At 39.0% G+C, this 22755-nt stretch overlaps 1 protein-coding gene across 3 annotated transcripts in view; it reads left to right on the top strand.

The window, feature by feature from the left end:
* cfap46 (cilia and flagella associated protein 46) overlaps positions 1–18788 on the top strand; it is a 61819-nt gene extending 43031 nt beyond the window's left edge. For 2 of the 3 annotated variants that reach the window (XM_086045806.1, XM_086045805.1), the window contains exons 44-59: positions 821–1003; positions 1182–1355; positions 3965–4062; positions 5734–5804; positions 6306–6478; positions 6575–6681; positions 7788–7864; positions 8178–8345; positions 10785–10852; positions 11735–11840; positions 12353–12455; positions 12579–12691; positions 16642–16723; positions 16907–17043; positions 17343–17420; positions 17721–18788. In XM_086045806.1, the coding sequence (XP_085901932.1) occupies positions 821–1003; positions 1182–1355; positions 3965–4062; positions 5734–5804; positions 6306–6478; positions 6575–6681; positions 7788–7864; positions 8178–8345; positions 10785–10852; positions 11735–11840; positions 12353–12455; positions 12579–12691; positions 16642–16723; positions 16907–17043; positions 17343–17420; positions 17721–17830 (1848 nt within the window). In that variant the 3' untranslated portion in view covers positions 17831–18788. The remainder of the gene's footprint in view (positions 1–820; positions 1004–1181; positions 1356–3964; positions 4063–5733; positions 5805–6305; positions 6479–6574; positions 6682–7787; positions 7865–8177; positions 8346–10784; positions 10853–11734; positions 11841–12352; positions 12456–12578; positions 12692–16641; positions 16724–16906; positions 17044–17342; positions 17421–17720) is intronic. The other variant, XM_086045807.1, reaches the window with a different exon arrangement.
* Positions 18789–22755: the final 3967 nt, after the last annotated feature.

Here is a 22755-nt window from a genome sequence, read left to right as displayed (position 1 = left end):
ACTGATTCTAACTGGACTGTTCTCGATGTCTAAGAAGACATTTCGACTCCCATCATGCACATAATATTTTAGGATATTCTAGAAAGCTGTAGCCTGAAGCTGGAGTTGCAATTGATTCAGTGGCTTGAGAATATTCTGACATTCAGGACAAGTAAATTTAAAGAAGTAAAATTCATCTTACAAATATTTTAGAGATCGACATTGACGTTAAAAAAGAATGAGCACCAGAATGTATTTTGTAATTCGTCTAGTTTATGCCTTATTCAAGTTTAGAAAACAGGTAATTTCATTTATTTGAGTTAAAAATATGTTTGCACACGGGAAGATGATTATTCCTTTTTTAAAAATACTGTAAAGAATATGCCATGTTCGATAACGGAAAGACAAAAATATATTTTGCATTACATTCAAAAAGCCTTCAAACCAATATGGGTCCTTGCCCTAATTCTAACCGTAACCCAAAAGCTGGGTACATTTATTGGCTCTTCAAGTCATTTTATTTATTGTAAAGCAGGCGCATATTTTTTTCAAAAATGTTTTATTTCACATCTGTTGTAATAAAATCTATTTCTGTTGTATTCTTTATTATTTAATTAATTATATACAGTATTTTATTATTTTATATACATTTTTATATTATTCATATACTGTATATCACAGCAATGTATTATTTTATATAGAACTTTTGCGTTCTATTGGTGCTTTAATATGATATACCTGCAATTGTGTCACACAATTTTGGACTTATTACAGCTACAGTTCATGATATCTACATTGTATTGGCTGTTTTAGTGTAACAGGTATGTCTCTTTGCATGCAGCACAAAAAGCGGAAAGTTGAGCAGCTTTTGGCCCAAGCCAGGAACGTACTGTCTGAAACTGTTAGCCTGTGTCTTCAGCACAATTTGTCAGCCTCCACCTTGAGCGATGCCTCTCTCAATATGCTGGAGTGTCTTGGCCAGTCAGACCATGATTTGGCATGTCAATATCTTGCCTTGTTTCAGGTAAGGTTCTGTACATCAAAACATGTAACCATGCGAGAGCATTGCTTCTTTACAATATCATTTGCGAATGCACCAATCAGCATCTCTAATTTATCTAATTTGTTCTTGAAGAATGCCATTACCAATTATGATTCTGACCTAATCCAGCGGTCCCCCGGTCATGTGTTTTCATCCCTAGAGTGCTTGTACTGTTGATGTAATGGCTGATGTTTTAAATTTGGCCTGTGATGACACCAGTGTGTCCCAGCTCTCAGCTCTACTCAGCCTCTACAGGAAACTCCTTGTCTCTCAAGAGGGTAGGCCCACTAAAGTGTTGGAAGGAGTAAGACACTCCCTGAACAGCATTTCCAAGGTACCAGGTCCCCAACTCTCAACACCCACTACTCCTGATTAATGGGCTCTGCCATAGCAAGTTGCTAAGTTCACTGAATGTCGCACTTTAGGGATGTTATGGCCTCTGCTCCAAATGTACCATGGTCCCAAAACTGCTAAGAGAAGCTACACATTTAGCGACATAGCCCTAGATTCAAACTCATGTTAAATGGGGCTCAGCACACAACTGCCACCATTTAAAGCGCCGCTGGTTAACACCAAATTAAATTAAAATGTTTTAGTAGGATTTTCCTGACTTTTTTTTTTGCTTTCTAGCAGAAGCCTAAAGGTTTTGTGCAAACACTGACTGGTATTTCTAGCTGTTCATAATTTCCTCCACATTGACTAAGGGCCCAGTTCCAGCAGAAGAAACAGCTCCAAAGCATAATGCTGCCACCACCACTCTTTACTGTAGGAATGGTGGTCTTTTAGCAAAGAGCAGTGTTGTTTGTGCCAAACATACCGTTTGGAATTACGGAAGTAGCTTGTATAGAAGTAGGGTTGCCAACCGTCCCTTGAAAAACGGAATCGGCCCGTATTTAGGAACGTAAGTACGCGTCCAGTATTGGCTTGTAAAGGGACGCACTTTGTCTCGTGAGAGTCAAAAATAGTCTGTAAAATGTCAATGGAATTAATTAACAACATGACAGTTCCCTGTACATGACAACTTACGGTAAAGGTCGTAGGACAACCCTTGCTCTGTGACCAATGAGCTGACAGCTCATTCACACACGAATCGGGGTACTGTCGCAAGCTCTGCAGCCGCCCTCTGATTCTGCTATGGCGGCACAAGCTATTGGTAGCAAAAATACAGAGGACTGGAAAGCAGAAGACAACAGGTCGAAAAAAGTGTGAGAATTTGACCCTAGACAAATTTGTTGTCCACCAGGTAATGCCAAAGCTAGATATGGTGTATAAAGAATGATGGGGTTTTTTTAAAACCTCTAATTAAGGTTAAAATGGGAATGTGCAATGATTGTCAGCATTGTATGGACAAACATATCATTTTCGAGTGGAATAAATAAGTGCATAAATAAGATTGACAAGTACGCTACATAGCTATGTAATACATTGATGAATAATGAAAGAATTCACACACAGCCTTACATTAATTACAAGTTCAAACAGATAAGCATAATTTTTACTGTACAGACAGTTGATATATACTTTAACTATAAATATAGACAGTAAAAACATGTTTACATTATTTTTCTCTTTTATGAGGAATATAAGAATAAATGTGCGAAACAAATGTTCTGCTGAACTGATTAAAGGAGCTCATTGTGAGCTTGACATGACATGTCTTGCTCAGAATTTTACTCTGCAGTAGTCAAAGACAAACCGCTCCTCGCTGCAGTGGGATATCAGAAGAAATATAATTGGAAAAAATAGGCTGTGTCCACATAATGTGGCATTGAGCTCTTCATAATTTATGAATGTTCTACTTTATTTACTTTGCTTTATTATTTTTTTGTTTTATATTAATGTATATACTTTTGAGTTGAGCAGGAAAGGTTTCTAGAAGTTTGAGAGTTTATTTTGATAAGTAAATTGTGTTAGTTTGTATTTCTGGATAACTTTTTCATGTGTTCATCCATACATTATCCAAACTACTAAACTAAATTATTATGCTGGAGCCCATCCCAGCTGTCTATGGGCAGCAAGCAGGGTACACCCTGAACTGCTTGCCAGCCAATCGCAGGGCACACACGAACAAACAACCATTTGCGCTCACAATCATACCTAGGGGCAATTTAGAGCATTCAATCAACCTACCATTCATGTTTTTGGAATGTGGGAGGAAACTGGACTACCCGGAGAAAATCCACGCAGGCACGAGGAAAAAATGCAAACTCCAGGAAGGTCAGGGCCGGATTCGAACCCACGACCTCTGCACTATGAGGCGGACGTCCCGCCAACTCTGGTTTAAATAGTTAAAAATGGTTTCATCCACAAAAATAAATGAATAAATAAATAAATAAACAAACAAAAAATACAAGTCACGCAAGGAAGGTTGAAGGCAGTCAGGTTGGCTGTCTCTGCCAATGAGGTGTCCCTTTTTTTTTTTTTTTTTTTCAGGGAGTTGGCAACCCTATATAGAAGCTACATTTTGGAAGTTGAACCTTGCTTGCATTAGACCACACACATTTTCCTACCTGCATTTGGGAGACTTCAAGTGTGCAAAATGTAGCTAGTTTTGGATGATTATTTTGAACACAGCCACGTGTGCATGCTTCTCCAACCGCATTTTCTCAGTTGTTTATTTTTCTTCCATTCTCGGAATTATTTCTTTTGTTTTTCAATTGACTTTGGTTAAAGGTCACATTAATAGTGAAAACCGTTCTGAAATTATCTTAGTTTTTACCACAAAATCACAAAAATCTGGCATCTCTGAACAGAGGTATTGTTTTTGTAGCCACTGTACTTATATGCAAGTTAGTGTCTCATAGGCGTCATCTCTGAAATGAAACCGAGAACTATTATTTTTGTACTAACTATGCCATTTTTTAGAGACTCAACCTGAAATACGTTCAAGATCATTTGATATTGCTTATCATAACACTGTTACAACAAAATGTCTTTTTGCAGGCCTTTTCCCAACTAACTATCAACCCCAACCACCTAAACCTTCTTGCAGAACTTACATCAAACCTGAAGATTCTTTTACTGCAACACTCTAAGGATGGGTAAATTCTACATTTGTAAATCATTTTAACACTAATAACGAATGAACCTGCCATCTACACGCGAAGGCAACATGTACCACTACACCACTGCTGGAGTTCGTAGAGTGTTATAAAGGACTCCAAGCATGCACTACTTCTGTGTTTGGAATATAGTTGTATGCTAACTTTTGGTTGCTATGCTAGTGATAATGATACCATGGAATTCTTAAAATATACTCAATGTCAGATAGAATTATGGCAAGTTACCATAAATGACGTATTACTCTTCTACTGTATTTTCTCCAGTAAAAAGTGTTCAAAGCATCCATATCTAATTTGATTAGCCATGTTATAACGCATGCAGGTCCGTTTGTACATAAACCACAGTTTGTTTGAGACACTCAACTCAACTTTATTTATAGACGCCATCAACTGTAACAAAGTTGCTGTACAGAAAGAGTGAACATACTGTAAATATAATAGAAAGACGTTATTGTCACTGCATGGTGCAGATGCAGCAAAATTGAGGTTATGAAAACATAAAAGACCACCTATAATAAATCAATGTTCCCTCTGCTCGAGAGTTAAATCCGGGCGCTAAATTAGTCGGATGGATGGATGGATGGATGGATGGATACTCACTCCATCTTTTCTTTTTTGCTATTAAGGTAGTTATGATGGTTTTCAACATGTAAAAGTTGGAAGATCACTTCAAGTGCAAGATAAAGTTTGCAGTGATGCAATCGAAAGTGTTAGTGGAAGACAAACAATTGGTTACAGAAAAGAAATATATTGCTCCATTAAATTTTGGGGAGGCAAGCAACCCCCAAAAAGCTATGTTTAATCTGATTTAACTTGCTCTGAATTGAAGTTAACTGTATGACATCCTGCGTAACATTGCATTTAAACAGCACACCTGAAAAACTGCTCAGGTAGAAGCCAGCACCAATTGTAACAGTGCGCTGAAATGCACAGTAGAAAGGAGTATTGTCATCGGTTGTATCGCATGTCTCTTCTTGTGACTGGCTCCTAGTCAGCCCTTAAATCATTCAGAAACTCTAAAATTAAATCATTAAATAGATGATATGTTACGATACATTTTGTTTCTTGCATTTATAAAATTTTTACACAAGCAGAACTTCTTCCTGACTGCCTGTCATTTTGCCTGTGCAACGCTGGTTTGCACCTGCCTTTCAGGCGTGGTATTTAAAGACATAACCAGGTTTGATAAATCACATTACGTGTCCTAATTCTATTTGAACAATTCATTCCAGAACATACAAAAGGAGCTGTAATTTTGCCACAATACCGAGGGATTCACGATAAGTAGATCATCTTCCATATCTTTGTGCGTGACCAATCGAGTTTGTGCACATTTTTGCAATTGCACACCTTTATAAATAAGGCCCAAACTGATCACAAAGCAAGGTAAATGAGGTGTAGTTGGATGACCATTCAAGAATTACATACATTTTATGTACAGTATGTTTGTTTGTTTGTTTGTTTTCATTTTCATCATGGCAAATTGTGGCAATATTTAAATTAAAGATCCTAATCAATATTTAAGATTAAATTCCTTGTTGAAATGTTTTATAACACATGTGGTGGTGCGTAGACCCATCCTAAAAACTCTCACTGTCTTTTGCAAAATGCTTGTGAACATCCATTCGTACTGCGTATGTTGTATTTCAGATCCGAACTTTACGGAGCACTCTACAAGGTCCCTGAATCTGCAGAAAATCCAAAACAAAAGACATCACAAGGTTAATATCACTAAAGTGAAGAAAAGTCAGTGGGCACTCCTGCGTGTTGCTGCTGAACAAACTAAACACATATGCTTGTTTTATCCCAGTGAATACTCTTAGCAACGTGTCATCACACGTCTGCATTTAAAATGAGGATGAGGTTTCTGATTGATAGGTATTTGAAAGATGCATTAAAAGTTCAGTTAAAGAAGTGTAGTACAAAGTCACCACATTTTACTCACCACTGCTTCAAGGCTGTTTTACCTCTTCGTGAGACAAATGTGAAAACATCCGTCATAGAAAAGAAATGTCTACTCTGTTGTATAATTTGTTGAGATTGGTGCTGGTTCATGAAACAGAAAAGAGTAAGGAATAAAGAATGAGATGGGGGGAAAATGAGTGATTGGAGGAAAATATTGACAAAAGGCTGTGAAGGTGCTCACTGGGACCAATTACAAGTCCTGTACTGCATGTGTCTATGAGGATGCATGTCTGACTGAGTGTAAATTTATTTTTTAGCTTCACTGACATGCTCTAGGGTGGCTAAGGTTTCTGTCTGCCCGAGGGCTCTGCTGGCTCTTCGAGAGCAGACACGGACCTTTGACCAAAAGATGAGACATGGACTCCTGAAGGAGGCCTGTTTGCATGATGAAAGAGTGGAAGACGCTGAAGAGAATCCCATTTCTCATCCGGTATTTCTTTCCTCCTCTTTTACCGTAATATTATTTTATGATCTGCAGTTAGAGTAAAAGCATCTACTAACTTCTTTCTATTTATTTTCTGAGCAGAGATCTGATGAAGAAAATACTTTAACGCTTCACTTCAGAGAAATAGTTCAACAAATGGAAGAATACTTGAATCCGCTCATTTCTAAGTTTGACTTCACTTTCTTGAGGTAGGGTATGTGAACAGGTTACTAACCAGAGCTGAGCATTCTGCCTATGTGATGGCTTAGCCTATGACGATATGTCTATTAACGAGAGACATGAAACTTAAATAGATAGTCGCGCTAAGCACAGTCAGAAGCCCTTTTTTTTCCATCTACGTAATCGCCTATCGGCTATTTTTGCTGTGAGGCTTCAATGGCCGCGGCGATGCTTCCGTTTCCCAATGACCACGGCCAATGTCCAAAAATGTCCTAAAAGGAGACCTTGATGGACCTCTGAGAACTACAGCCGCGGCCTATTGGAAACGGAATTCTCGAACCCAAGTGGTAGTTTGTCGAAATTGGTAGTCGGAAACGCTAATGATTACTAATGATTTGGTCCGGCCGGACAAAATAGGGGATAAACAGATGTCAGAAGGGTACCCCGGCTTTAGAGGGAAGTAGATTAACGGACCATGAATTTTTTGTGAAATACCCAGCTCTTTTATTAACTGTACCACACTTAATGCCCCCAACATTTGAAAAGCCATATATATATATATTTTTTGCCCTTACAGAGATTACAATTCCATTTCTGTATTACTTGTATTACTTGTAACTAAATATTTCATATTTAACTATTTTAAGACATTTTCCTTGGTATATACTGTAGACCTGCATCATGGTGTTGTGCAGAATTTTTTAATTAACTATAAATTTGTTTCTGCTGCTTCATTAATCTTTTTATTAGCATTTATTTTAGATTCGCTAGCTGTTGCTGTTCTCTAATGAGGAGCTTAATAGCAAAATTCACAACAGGTGTTTGATCCATAAATCGACCAATAAACATCCTGGTTCAATTAGAGCTGGTGTTTAAACAGTCATCCTCATCATGCTGTGACATCATGAGACCAAGACGACACCTAACAATGGCTCAACAGTACCTTGCCATTGTGATGCTTCAAACAGGACGTTCTCAGACATTTTCCATAAATTTCACCTGAAAGCCAAATATCTCTTACTTTTTATGACGGGTGTTGATGCTAAGTCCTGATAGTTCTAATAAGATTTTACTTTATTGATTGAATATTCTCTTGCTATGCTAAACCTCTTTTTGTCTGTTTTTTTTTTATAAGTTCCCCAGAGTCAGCAGAACCGGTTTCAGAAAAGAACCAAAACAAAAGTGAAGAAAAGAAAGCATCCTTAGGTGAAGGTACAGTGAGTGTTTTTATCCTGAGACATTGCAATTAGTTTCAGTGAGAACCCAGGCAGACGTCAAGCCAATTCTTCTTGCGATTGGGATATAATGTAATGCTTGATGATTCACACATCCTGTATAAGCCTAGTCTAGAAGTAACAATGAACCATAGGGATTTTCCGGTTTCTCTAACTTTAGTTTAGCATTCTTTAGAAGTTTACTGTAATTCTATTAGTACTAATAATAATTATATAAATAATATAACAGTATTTGGAACCAAGACAAATATATGGATATTTAATGGGAACCAGTATGTGTCCGTCAACAGCAGAGGATACACCAGGAGAGTTTGTGGTGTTGCTGGCAGACTGGAAGTTGATGGAGTTGCCGTTGGAGGCGTTGTCCGTCCTTGAGGGAGACCTACTAAAGTCTGTATCTCGAGATTTCTCCCTCCAGCTTCTCTGCAGTCGTATACCAAGAGAGGAGCCAGTAAAAGGTATTGAGGACCCAAATGTACACTAACTTAAACACTTACTCACAACATCTGCCAAGAGACCTGAAAGGGATGTAAAAGAGAACCTAGTGTAACATATTGTCGCTGTACTGTGAAAAACACGTCCATTTTTTTTCAAGCTTCGTATTTTTACGTGAATGGTGTTTCCGCATTACAGACATCGCGTTAATGTGATTTTTTTTTTCCAAAATTGGACATAAGTGTTTTTCACAGCAACAATATTCAAAGTCAAGTGAATCAGTTTCATCAGAGACAAAAAAAACGATTGTGTGGGGTTTTATTGGAAGCTTTATATGACATTGAGTGGGTGTTTCTCTTCATCACATAAACAATTGCTCACACCTATGAAAGCCTCTAACTCACAGGTGTCAAACTCAGGGCCCGGGGGCCAGATCCGGCCCGCGTCATCATTTTATGTGGCCCGCAAAGCCAAATCATGTGTTCACTTGACATGTTTTTTTTTTGTTTTTTTTTAATTGTCTTCACTGTTATCACAACATATTCAATATTTCAAGAATTTGTTACCAATCCTTCCTTTAAAATTGTCAGGGTTCAGAATGATACAAGGGCGTGGAGGACCCAAATGCAGTGAGGCGAGGAAGGAGGGCAGTTTATGAAATTTTAATGAAATGAGAAGTAATGAAGTAAAAGTGACCGGAAACTGAGACTTGTCGACAAGACTAAACTAGACTTAACTGGACAACAGGTAACTTTGTTCAAATGACAGCAACCGACTACAATGACACACTACAACGACAATGGCCCGACAAGCACTGAACAAAAACTAGCGACTTAAATACAAGCACACTGACGAGACAACGAGAAACACCTGGACAAGACACACAAGGTAGAAGGGAGCTAATTGGTTAGCACTTGGGAGTGGAAGGCACACAGGTGGACACAATAATCATGACGAGACGGACAGAACACTGAGCAAAACATGAAACAAAAAAAAAACCAAACAGACCAAATATGACAAAAATACATAGAAAAGTAGTTGAACAAACCATTTACTGGCTTCTGATTTCAAAACTACTTATCCATCAGTTGTGTATAAGGCGATCATACGTTCACACGGGTTAACAGTCGTATCGGCCCTCCGAGTGAAATCAGAACTACGATGTGGCCCGTATAAAGAAAAAACTATGAACTCTACAAGCAATTTGAAGTGCGAAAAGAATTATTCCTCGAACATTGAATTTATACACCCTGCCTAACTAGCATCATCTTGTTACTTTGGGTAAAAAAGTCTGGATCTAATGAGATGAGACAATAGGAAGAGAAGCTGTGTCCCAGGCTGGCGAGGAGCTCTCCAGTTTTGTCTGCTTGTACCTGAATACTTGGGCGTGTTGTGGTTCATGACATCTTCAGTGAGGAACTTGCACAGATACCAAAGGAAAAACATGTCAGCATGTATGGAGTCCCATGACCAACAAGGGTATGACAGTTGTCCAGCTGCATTGCAGGTCCCCCACTTGCTTGGGCTGTTTTAGCCAAATGAATCCTAATCTTGTTTGTTATCACTTTGGTCCAGAGATTATTTGATTCTTAAATGGTTTGATTATTTTTCCAAAATATTGTAATGTTTCCAAAATGCTTCTAGATTCCGTTGTCAAAATAAAAACCTAATGTACTGCAGGAACTGAGGTTTAATTATATCATTTAAGGTTTAATACAAGGAACAATGAAACACCAAGACATCGATGGATTGTGTTTGTGTTTGTGTTTGTGTGTGCTTCTAATAGTTTTGGATTTTATATTATAGGCAGTAGTTATTTTCTTTTGACTTCTATTTGTCAAATTCAGTTAGTTGTAATTATTTCTTTGGGGTATTGTTTTTTCAAATGTTTGTTTTGGATACGTTTTTATTAGTTTTAGTATTTTTATTTTTTTTATACGGTTTATTTGTTGAATGCAAGGGGAACAAAAGGGTCACGATAATAATTGTGCAATACAAAATCAACAAGACATACCATTTTAAAATATGTATTAACTTACAAACAAATGGTCAACAATCCTCAATTCAAATACAGAAACTGTACAACAGTCCACATAGTTTGAAGTGCAATAAATGCAGTTCATAATGCGGATTCAATGGTCAGATTAGATAAATCACAACATGCAGTAAAACCATTCATGATGCTCTATTATGGCCTTATTTAAAACATGTTTTTTTCTGTTTGACTTAATATAGCCTTCTAGTGTTGCACATAGTACCTATAGCAATACCCATTTGCAATCCATTCCAGTTGACGTCGACCCTGCCGGTATGAAAAACTTTAGAAGACCAGCCTTTGCAGCCCAGGCAGACTTTTAGAAAGAAATGCCAATGATTTAGCAGATACTTTGAACCTCTAGATGGTGTAATAGAGCTTACAAACACACATGTATTTTATTCATTCTGCCTCTTGATTGTCGCAGTGGAAAAGGACCCCAAAGGGGGAAAAGGCATGAAGGGGAAAGTTGATCAAAGCCAAGCCATCAAAGCGGTGAGTAAATTGATCCGGCCCTGCTGGATAGTGACAATATTATATTTACCTGCCGTTGGCACTAGTAATTAGAGTTTCTCCAAGTTCCAGGCTCTCCAATTTTTATCAATCAGTTGTCAAATATGTTTTTTAATGAAGCATATTGCATTTCTTGCATTCTGAACTTCAGTTTTGATTTAATTTACCAATATTTCTGCTATAAATGTCTCTCATCTGATATTTGCCAATGTGCCACATGCAAGGCGAAAGTGTTTTTAGTTGCAAATCTTACACTTTCAGCCCGTTAAAAGTGATGTAATTGTTTTATCCACAAATGAATGCATCATCCAACAGAATCAAATAAACACCTCCCTTATATTGCCCTAAATATTGACATCCTAAAATAAATATGGAGAATAGCAGTTAATCTGGGATACTGTAAATGTGGCATAAACCTTACAGTGGGTGGTGGTCTAATAAAGTGTATATTAAAGTGAAGTCAATTCCAAAATTTTCTTTAGAATATGTTGTATGCACCCCCTCTAGTCTAAACACGGCATCCTGATTATAATTGCATTTGTGGAATATGAGTTAAGAAGCAAAATCCACCTGTTTTCTGAGATAGATAAAAACAGGTGGATTTTGCTGCTTAATTTGTATTCCACAATTACAGTATTAATCAGAATATCAAGTTTAGACTAGTGAGGCTGCATAGAACATGTTAATGCCAAGAAAATATTGGAGTTGACTTTGACTTTTATGATATTCTTACTGTGTAATAGTCTTCATAATATGTGTCTGAATCAAAAAAGGCCTCCTATAGGCTACAGTTGAGTAAATAAAAAACTGCAACTATTTGCATAAACAAGGTATCTACAGTATAATGTTTTCAAATGTCCACAGATACCTGCCAGTCATCTTCTGCCTGAACACACCGTCCCAGTGAACACACAGAACTTCAAATGCATCTTTAATGACAAAGATATTGTCAACACGTTCAGCAATTTTGGTGCGTAAAAGTCGATTTGATGAAAAGTAGATGGGCTGTTCATTACTTTTCAGGGAAACAGACCAAAAAATATTTATATACTGGACACTGTTGCATTTACAAATATAATGTTCGGTTTTGATAGGCACTCTCAAAGATGTATTCATTTCACTATTGCTTTGTTTATTGTTATGGTTGTAGTTTGCAGTAGGCTGTATCCTACTATAGCGCAATGACTTTCATCCTTTCTTCTCATTAGTTAAGTAGGTTTAAGGTTTCTTTTTTTCAGACAATGATTTTATTCCAGTGAAGAGAAAAACTATCTTACCTTGCTGACAGTTTCGGCTGTCACTGCAGCCTTCCAGGGAGCTGTCACTGCTTCCTTGTGAGGTGTTTAAAAACAGATGACCGGGTCGGGAAACCTTCAAAATAAGGCTCCTCAACCCGATCAAGGCTGTGCTCCAAACCTCCGCCGACGTTGGAGGATGGTATTCATAGTCCCTGCTCCAACTACTTTGTTTACATGTCATCAGAAGGGACCACTCTTGTTGAAAGGATGAAGATGAACTGGGGTGCCTACGGTCTGCATTTTACCCATTTGTTGGCGGGCTTTGTGGGCATCAAACAAACTCCCAGGTGTGACTCTGTAAATTTTGTAAAAATGTTTTTCTATTTATCTGACAGAGCAGTGCATGGGCCATAGTGTAATGCTCCAAATCCCATCTCCTTCTGTTTTTCTTTTTTTCTTTTTTTTCAAAGTTTGAGTGAGTTGGAGAGGGTGTTGTGCAAATGCAGTGGATTCATGTACCTGGGAGCGGAACGCTTCTTGGCTCCAGTTCCACCTGCCAAACTAGCAGCGCTCAATTTGTCAGGTAAAGTATTTCTAAAGTAGTTCTAACACACTGTACCAAGTCATTCCTTATTAATATGCTTAACCATAATGTGCAAAAAATGTTCCACCCCTCCATCAATTTTCTTCCACTTATCCAGGGGTTGGGCCAGGGGGGACAGTAGCTTAAGGATGTTTCACTTTTAAACACCTCTGGATTTATTTGTATGATTTGAAAATATTATTATTGAAATTTTCCTTCGCATAAATTAGTCATTGACTGGCTGTGAATTAGAAATAAAGTAATCCTTAATGGCTAAATTAGTGAGATTTTTTTTCCCCATATATATAGTGTGTGCGTGCATGTACTTATGTGTGTGTACTGTATGTGTATGTATGTATGTATGCATGCAGAGGTGGGCATTCCGTCCCAGGGATGGAATGGTCCGTCCGTCTGCCCCGGACGGACGTCCATTTTGTGGACGGACGGATGGAGGATGAGAAGTCTTTTAAAAAGGATGGACTAGGCAAGGACGGAAGTGGGTTTTCGTCCGTCCCTCCATTCGTCCCTAACAGGGTCAAGTACCGACTGACGTGCTGTGTTGGGTTCTTTTAAAAAGCAAGACCACTGTTTTCCTGTACGACACCACGAGCCGCCTTTACCTGCCTGGACAGTGCACGACACTTTTCATGTTCCCTGCAACAATCCTGTAACATTGCTCGGGCATAGTGTGCCCTCTAATGTTTCAACACGTAAAAAATGTACCATGGATAACGCTACATGCAGGACGCCACACAGACGACTGACAGAAACATCCCCTGCCTGTCTTGTGTGTGTAATCTGGGATAAGGTATGTGGTGGGTGTAGGAAAAGAGTGGATAGCAATTTTGCATGAAGAAATCCTTTTGCATGAAGTATGTCCTTATTTTGATCTGGAACATCTCTTGAGCGTAAAATCCCTGCCCCACAGCATGCCCGGACTTTTTTTGAGGGGGTTGTGTTTTTTGTGCAGCGCGGGGGGGCGGGGGTGGGGGTGGGGGGCGGCGTTACGGACTGACGGGATGTAAGGACGGAAGTGCTTTAAAAGGACGAGGACGGATGGGGTCAGAGGGCGATTATTTTTATGAATAAGGACGGAGACACGTCTGTCAATCGAATGCCAATGAAGCTGGCAAATGAAGCTTCAAATTTGAACATGTTGTATCACTGACTCCTGTAGAAGGTACTGTTGGTTTAAAGAACGGGGTTTAAGAAATGCCAAGTCAGTGTGCTTTCATCCCTATGTTGAACAGAGGGATCAATAAACACAACTGGTTCATGAATCATCTTGAATCCTCATTTTCCCATTATTACCTATAACCGGCTGTAGGAAATCTCTATGACCCTAACTGATTTTGCCTGAACTCTGACAGAAGATGAAAGTAGATAAGGTTACAGTGTGTCTTTTGACAGTTTATCCCAAGCACCAATTTGAACATATACCCTTCATTGCCAGTCAATGTTACTTTAAGGGGACTATGCTCAGAGGGTCTTCACTTTTCTCCATGAGTTTCATACAAAACAGAATTTACCTATGTTTCCTTATTACCATGGATCAGGCTTTTTTAAGTGAGCAAAATATGGCAGCCAGATGACAGAATTGACAAGGTGTCAGGCTGGCCCTAAGCCTGTCCTCGGGACAGTGTGTCACCCACGAGCCTGGTATTAATGCTGCTAAGTATAGTGTGCCTGACACGTCGCCCTGAATTAAAAAAAAAAAAAAAAGACTATTTTCACATGATAGAGAAGCTTTGTTTAATCTTTTTAGAAGGAAAATACTTTGCAACACGTTATTTTTGACCCAGAAAATAAACTTTTACAGTTTTTTTTGTGCATGTTTCCTTTTTTGTAATGATTTTAAATCCATGTATCACAATCATACAGTATACAGTTCTTTCATATGCTGTACCGGTAATTTGATTATAACAAGGATAGAAATGCCAAGTGGATGGACCCGCTACTACATGGGTGGTGTCAATTTCATCTTAAGTTACCAAATGTATAGTGAACCCCACATATTCACGATGAATATGGACCAAGACCCCCTTAAATAAAAGTTTAGAATTGCCTATAAAAGCTACAAGATGATGGCAAAACACAACTTTTTTCTATATGAAACTTTCTGTTTTGAAAAGTGTCTTATAGTTCAATTTGAATCCCATTAAGAACAAAATAAATGTGTTTTGCCATTTTTTTTTCAAGAATGGAACACATCTTAGAATCTGACAGGCAATGTAAACTTATGTGCACAATTGTATATTGTTAATTCTCAACTAGATAAAGAGCCGATCTACTGTTCAACTAATGTTACTGATAATGTGCAGGAAGCTTTTCTGATGCTTGGTGGGACTGGGACAAACTAGCTAGCATCAGTACTTTTCTCATGCAGCAGATATACATTCCCGCTTACCATTATCATATTTGTCTCTTCGGTTGTGTCATTGATATAGACGAATAATCAGCCTTCTCTCTGGGCCCTCTACCATCCATCCATCCATCCATTTTCAACACCACCTAGCCAGTTTTGGGTCACGGGGTACTGGAGCCTATCCCGGCTGACTTCAGGCGAAAGGCAGACAACACTCCGATTTGTTCACTCGTCAGTCCCCCTACTATCCATCAGCCTTAAACAGCTCGTAATGCAGGGGATTTCTGACACTTGTCGTTACAGTATCTAAATCCGAGCCATTGTTTTGACATTTATATGGGACAATGTTGATCATGTCTCAATCAACCTCTGCAAGGAATTCCTGGGTCAAGGTAATCTCCTGGGATTCTTTGTACAGGATGCGGACCGTCATATTAAAGTTGATGCTTCAAATAGAATGTGACTTGTTTCACAGCCTATTCTGACCAGGTCATCTTGTCAGAAGGTGAATCAGCCTTCATCTTGTTAAACATGGCAACTGCAACCTCAGGTGGTAGGAAAGAATGTCATCAAAGAATAGACAGAAGTGATAAATATGAGTTTTCTTGTGGTTGGCTGCTAGCATGCCAATGTTTTTAAGCAGCCCTAAATCTCAACATCTGGAAGAGTACTCTTAGTATGGCTTGTATGGCCCTGCAGTTATGGTCTTGACAGCCATATTGGGTAGAGTGTCCCATAGTTTGGTGAAGACTGCCTCATAGTCATGTTTGACACACCTTGACAGAATGATAAAAGAGGAGGAACTTGCTTCATTGTCTCCAGAATGGATGTGCATGGGCAGCGAAGAGTTGGATGAAAGGGTCATGGAGAGCCTTGAAATTTCACATAGTCCATAGCATTTTCTGCTCTCATTAACCCTTTCATGCATAGTGGTCACTACAGTGGACAGCTATTTAAAAGTCTATATTAATATATAATATTAATTAATCAACATTTTTTACAATATTTTTAACAGTTTCATGCATCAATTATGATTTAATGTTATTATTTAAGATATAAATATATTTTTTAGATTAATAAATATAGGCAAAAGCAACTTTGAAATAGCTGTCCACTGTAGTGACCACTTTGCATGAAAGGGTTAAGACCAAAAATAAAAGATTGTGGAAAATGAATATCAATAATTTCAAATACCAAGAAATTTGTGGAATATCAGTTGTACACTACAAGCCATACAAATTATTCATACTATCATGAACAGACAAAACAAAAAAATGTCTAATGAATGAGGCAATGAATCTGTATCTTTGATCTTTGGTCAGTTTCTTGAAATCGTCTTGCAACCAGGCAATGGTCTTGGTTGCCTGCCCTGTTGTGGCATCCCTGCTCACCCTATAATGAGACCCAGGCTCTGTGGCATATTCTTAACGTCCTCTTCCCATTTAGATCTTTGTGTTTAGCAGATTTAATCCCAGTCTTTCTCATTCTCTGTTTTTCACGCATAAACCCAAAGTGAATGGGCTTTTCAAAAGTAGGTTACATTGCATGAAAGCAGACAGTGTTGATGATTTTCTGTCCTTTTCAGAATGTCACATGGCTCTTCTCTTTGACCTGGTCCAGAGTAAAACCAATGCTGTGCACTCATCAAACCTGGACATGCACAAAAGGTAAAATTAGCCCTTCATTAAAACATTTCCATTTAGTGTACTGTATCTCTACTTTTGACATGTTCTCCCTGTCTCCTCTTTTAACATGCCTCCTTTCACACCATGTTTCTGTTTTTGTTGTAAACCTAGACTCATGCATCATATTTTTCTCGCAAGTCTATCCTTTCTACTCTTTTCCTACAGGGCAGGGCGACGCACCCTCGAGAAGCCCTCGGAGGTCGCTCTGCTGTTGAGCCTGAATGGTGTCACCTGTATTGTCCTCAACCAGTGGCACAGCAGCCTTCAACAGAACTCAGAATACATCACCAACTTTTTGGACAGTACGTTTTTAAACCAGGGGTGTCCAACTTAGGTCCTTGTGGGCTCAATAGAGATGTCTCCCTCCTCCAACACATCTGATTTAAATGATCAGCTCATCGGTAAGCTCTTCAGAAGCCTGATACCAATCCTGATCATTTGAATCAGGTGTGTTGGAGGGGGGCAACATCTAAAATATTCTGGATAGGGTCCTTCGAGGACTGGAGTTGGACACTACTTTCATGCATGATTTGATTTCAGTAGGTGTTCACACGATTAGCTTTTTTGACTTTGGGAATTGAGAATCGAATCTGGGTTGTAGGTTTTCTGAGTGGCAGACAGACCTCCGGTCAGATTGTCCATTTCCTCAGGCGAGACGATGATGCCACGGGATCAACTGGTAGAGTACATTTTTACACACACACACACACACACGCACACACATATATATATATATATATATATATATATATATATATATATAGACATTGGAGCTATTAAGTTATTAGGTCTTCTCATCTCTCTAGAAATAGAAAATTACACAGTAGACAAACATAACTGATAAGATACAGAATTAGCTCTCCCAAGCACACTAATTATTAGATGTTTTTTCTCCTCTGCAGATCACAGTTAAGATAAATAATAAGATGTCTCAAAATCCCACTTTTTATTAAATGTTTTTTTTTTTCCCCCTCTGCAGATCACAGTTCTGGCTCTGATTCAGAAGATGATCTACAGCACAAACCTGATCTAACACCATCAGCCTTCAACTGTGTTCTTTATGGACTCCCTATTGTGATTGGCACATAAAGCTATTAAATTAACTCATATATTGTGTTGTGTATAAATTTAATGACTACTGGAACACAGTCAGTGAATTTCCCTACTTTGCTGCTCAGTGAGATAGTCTCTCTCTCATTGTCTCTGTCAGCGTCACTGACATCATGAGGCAAATTTGCCCATGAGCTTGAGCTGTCCTCTTCATCATGCAGCATTCTAGCCTTTTGAAACCAGTTGGTAAAAGCGAATTTCTTGAAACTGCTCCACGCTGTCAGAATCCACCGGCAAACTTCAGCAATAGTTGCTCTTTGCATGTGGACAGTTTTGGTAAAAGATTTCGTCATCATAGCCTCCCACTGAACTACGCAAATGACTGTTATAAAGATTCAGTATTCAGCGTGAACTCGGACAGTTTCATTGGTCCACTATGACGTGTTTGGTAATTTCATTGATCAGATGTGTCGATACTCTCAGTAAATGCACTGGCGGCATGAAGCTTGTTTGTAAAAATCCATAAATTAACCACTGCACATTTAAAGCCTCATTGTTACGCGTGGGAAAAAAAGTAGTGGCTTGTAGTTCGGAATTTGTTGTTAGTATTTATTATATTTTTGTATATCTTACCCTCAAATGCTTTATTTTGCAAATGTGCTGTAGTGGTTGACTCACCTGACTTTTGTGCCAGCTACATGGGTCTGGTTTCTGAGGTAGCAGGTGAGAGAAGAGAAGGTGTATACATAAATACTGTTATACATAACATGTTTTTCCGCAATAAGTGTGGGGTCACGTTTGGGATAATAGTAAAATACAGGCCGAATCCGCAAAGAATGAACTGCGGCCACTGATAGCACCTTTAATTGCACTTTATTTGCACCTGCACTTTGCTGTGTCGTAACGTCCTGTTCACAAAGGATATTGCGCTAATGACATAACACTACAAACACGCCTACAAAGTTTGACAGCTGAGTTCAGTTTGCAGGCACCTGTTTTTTCCATGATTGACCAGTTAGGAAGAGACTCGTTCATGAATCACAAATCAAAACACATCCGTTTGAAAAAGTCTATGCAACCTAATTTCATTTTGCACTGTTCATTTCAGTTTTTTTTTAAATTATAATTTATTTGGGAAATTTGGACATATCAACAGCGTATTGGGCCGAACGGTCGTCTTTTATGGCCCAAAATATTTTTGTCAAGGGGGAGGGCCAAATGTAATGTAGGAAATTTCCCCTACATTGCTCAGATGTCGCAGGTTATAATGTGGCCCCTCAAAAAAGAGGCTTCCACAGAGAAGCGCCAAGTTTACACCAGCTTTCTCTAGACGTTATTCGCTTCACTCAAACTGTGTGCGGCTCTTAGCGCCGGTGAGTGAATTTGTCGTTGTTTATCAGTGAGGCTCATATGCATAGAGGTGGGCAATTTCTCAGCCAAATACTGCATACAGTGGTACCTCTACTTACAAAATTAATTGGTTCTGGAAGAAATTTCCTAAGTTTCCTAAATAAAATTTTGTATGTAGGGATGCGTTTTCCATGTAAATGCCCTAATCCGTTCCAAGCCCCCCAATATTCAGACATAAAGGTTTTATGAAGCATAAAAATGCATCAAAACATGTTACAATTAGATTATTGCACAATAAATGAGAGTTGTGCATAATGTAAAAACCAAGAATAGAGTAAAGAATAAAAACGATGGTCGTTTACCTTTTAATTGCTGTCCTCATCACTTTTTGCCCTCTTTGGTTCATGTTCTCGCTCAGAAGTGGTTTTTGCCTGGCGTTTTGTAAAGAACTGATTTAATAACGTGGCGACTGTCGATACATTACGGTCGTATTGCTTGGCGAGATCAACCAAACATCTCGGTTAGTTTCACATTTTAGTGAATTCGGCCCTTGGTCTTTCGACTTGACTCTTACACTACATACGTTCCTAGTCGGTTGTGCTTCTAGTGATGATGGGCTGATTTTTTTTGTCCTAGTCCAGCCCTGGATGATGGATGTTTTATTGTATAGTATAACACAGGGGTCGGCAAACTTTTCCACTCAAAGAGCCATTTCGACCGGGTTTCCATGGAAAATAAAGCACTATGAGCCGCAAACACTTTTTGACATTAACCTCCAAAAAAATGCCAGCTTTTTTGAGTTCCCAGGTACCGATAAGTTCAAGTTGTATAATACCTTATATTGCTGTTGCACACTCACGTCCACATAATACTACCTATAAAAAACATTCAATCGGTAATTGAAAACTTAGTTTAAAAGAGTACAAAAACCAAGCCATGCAGCACATCCAAGTACTTCACACTCTGCGCTCATTGAAGCCCCCATTGTGCCCCCAGCCTTTGAAACGTCAAACCAGCAAACACACCTGCCCAATACAATACATCTTCATTTCGGCTCCAACGCCTTCCATACAGATAGAATTGTATTGTTGTGTATTTGGAAGACATTAAAATACATTTCAATCGGACACTTATATTTTCCCAAGCCACACAGAACCGCAACAAGGATGAAAGAGCCACATGCGGCTCCGGAGCCGCGGGTTGCCGACCCCTGGTATTACATGATCTTGAACCAGTTTTAACGCCTTTTACGTCTGCAAAATTAGCAAGTATTTCTCAATTGTCTAAAACGAACCAGTGGAACAGCGACAGACAGAGAATATTATTCATACTCTATTTTAAACATGTGTGTAGCCTTCAGGTTGCAAAACACCAGGCTGATATTAATTTTGTTTGTTTGGGCCAGTTGTATCCAGAGGATGTAGTGAGACTGGAGCTGGACCGTATATTGTTTGACCTTTTGTGTGCACTTCATGTATGCATGTGGGTCAGTACAAGAGGGTGCTTGATATGCAAACCTTTTAAGCTGGAGGCTCGCAAGAGAGAAAATGAAAATGTGTTGAAATTAAATAGCTAGTCCAGATTGTACCCTGCATCTGTCCTGCTGAGTTTCCAGATCACCCATGACCCTAATGAGGGAAATAGTAAATAGGCTTTCACTTGTATAACACTTTACCACCTTAGGTACACAGAACGCTTCACACTGTTTCCTCATTCACCTACTGATGACGCAGCATCAGGAGCAACTTGGGATTCTAGCTCAAGGATACTTCGACATGGTCACAATGGCCCGGGATCTAACCCAAATCCTCTGGGCTTGGGAGACTGATCCATGCTGCCCCCAAAAGTGTGATACCAAATGGATGGATACTTAAGTTTTTTGAATGACAGAAAGTAAGTTTGTTATACTACAGGTTTGAATGGGCATCAAAAATTGTTTTGTCTGCAATCAGGATCGTGCACACACCGACATCAAAGGGGGCTTGAGCCCCTGCCCCTTTATTCCTTTTTTGGTGTTTGCGTGCAGATCACAGACGTAGGACGCAGATTACAGACGTGGGGAGCTTTTTACTCATGCACACAGGCATGGCAGTTACATCACAGCACCACCTTGCCGCCTGACATTTATACACAATAGAATTCCACACACTCTTGCGTCACCATGTACACGCATATTTTGTCTTATAAATGCTCGACTAAACGTGAAATAAAAAGCGGAGACGAGATGCCACTTTTGCGTCTTCTGTTCAGATCGTTATCATGTAAATGTAGCCTGGGACACGACAGGTGAATACAGTTAGCTGTATCCAATTATGTCATGTCACTGTCTAATGCATTATTATACAGGCCGATACACTTTACACACTAAATGCACAATCAAGACACTTTGTACAAAGGCCTAGGACACCTTTTGCTGTACCTGTAACCATTTGTTGTCCAATTTTAGGGCTGCTGCATATGTCTTGGGAGGTGAGTGTAGGATCAAAGACTAAAATGGTCAAAGTCACTCAAACCTTGTATCCACATATATGGCAGATGAGCACTTCAAGAAGCATCTCCTTTATATCTAATTGTTATATTGAATGGCTCTTAAACTGCATCCCGAAAGACTAATTGTAGTGCTCTATTGAAGACCCCTTTCCGTTTTACGTGATCAAAAGCTGCGTCTACATAATTGGTGCAAAAGAACGGTAAACATACATGTACATTGTTTGGCTGGGAAGATCAGGGTTTTTTTTCTGGCATTATAGTTTTTCAGTAGTTTCAAGAAATATCAGCATGTCTAGCTGTTGTGTGTACAGGTGAGCAAATTGAAGTGGAAAGTTAACCATTTTCTTAAAAAAAGGGGAAACTGTCCGTTTCCAAAACACCGGAGGAGCCTGTACGATGCAGGTTTTTAAACGTCCAGACTGGACTGAGTACATAATCAGGAATGCCTGAGTAGGTGCTCATTTCATTTGTGGTAAGTTATAATGGTAATGGTGGAATAATGGTAAGGTGTGTTTGTTACTACTGCTAGCTTAGTAACTACTAGCTAACTCATTTAATTATGAGCTTCCGTGTACACTTGTTCCAAGTAACTAAAGCTCTTAATTTGTTAGCATTACTGTTTGTGATGTCTGTCTTAGCCATGTTCCCTTGGAAAAGTAGCTTTTCGCTTATGTGTAGGTATGTGACAATTGACTCGTTTCCAACATTTTTCATAGGCCATATTCGTGCGATCACGTCGCACAGGTCTGTTTTGCACTCCTCTCAGATAAATATGCCCTGGTTTCGGTCTATTTTTAGATATGATACAGTGAAATCTCCTTTCAATTTGATGATTTTCACGCATTATTTCTGTTTATCGCATGCACGGTGGTATAACTCATCACTGATCGGCCAAAAGTGTTGACAGCTTGCTTGTTTCTGATATCGACCTTTCACACATATTTTCTGAGGTATTTGGGGACATACAAACAAAGTTTCATCCAATTCATTTGATGCAGAAGAAAATGATACGGTGCCAAAATTAGTGCTGCCTAACGTTGAATAGGGGAAGATGCAGTGGAGCCGTCCACCGGGATAAGACAACAGTACGTTGCCAGCAATGGTGTGGTAATCCGGTAGCCAAA

The sequence above is a fragment of the Filicampus tigris genome, chromosome 11 (genome assembly GCF_054856515.1).
Source record: "Filicampus tigris isolate MCC_2025a chromosome 11, RoL_Ftig_1.0, whole genome shotgun sequence".
Lineage (NCBI taxonomy): Eukaryota > Metazoa > Chordata > Actinopteri > Syngnathiformes > Syngnathidae > Filicampus > Filicampus tigris.
The sequence above is the reverse complement of the archived record's forward strand: the minus strand, read 5'-3'. Positions and strand labels throughout refer to the sequence as shown.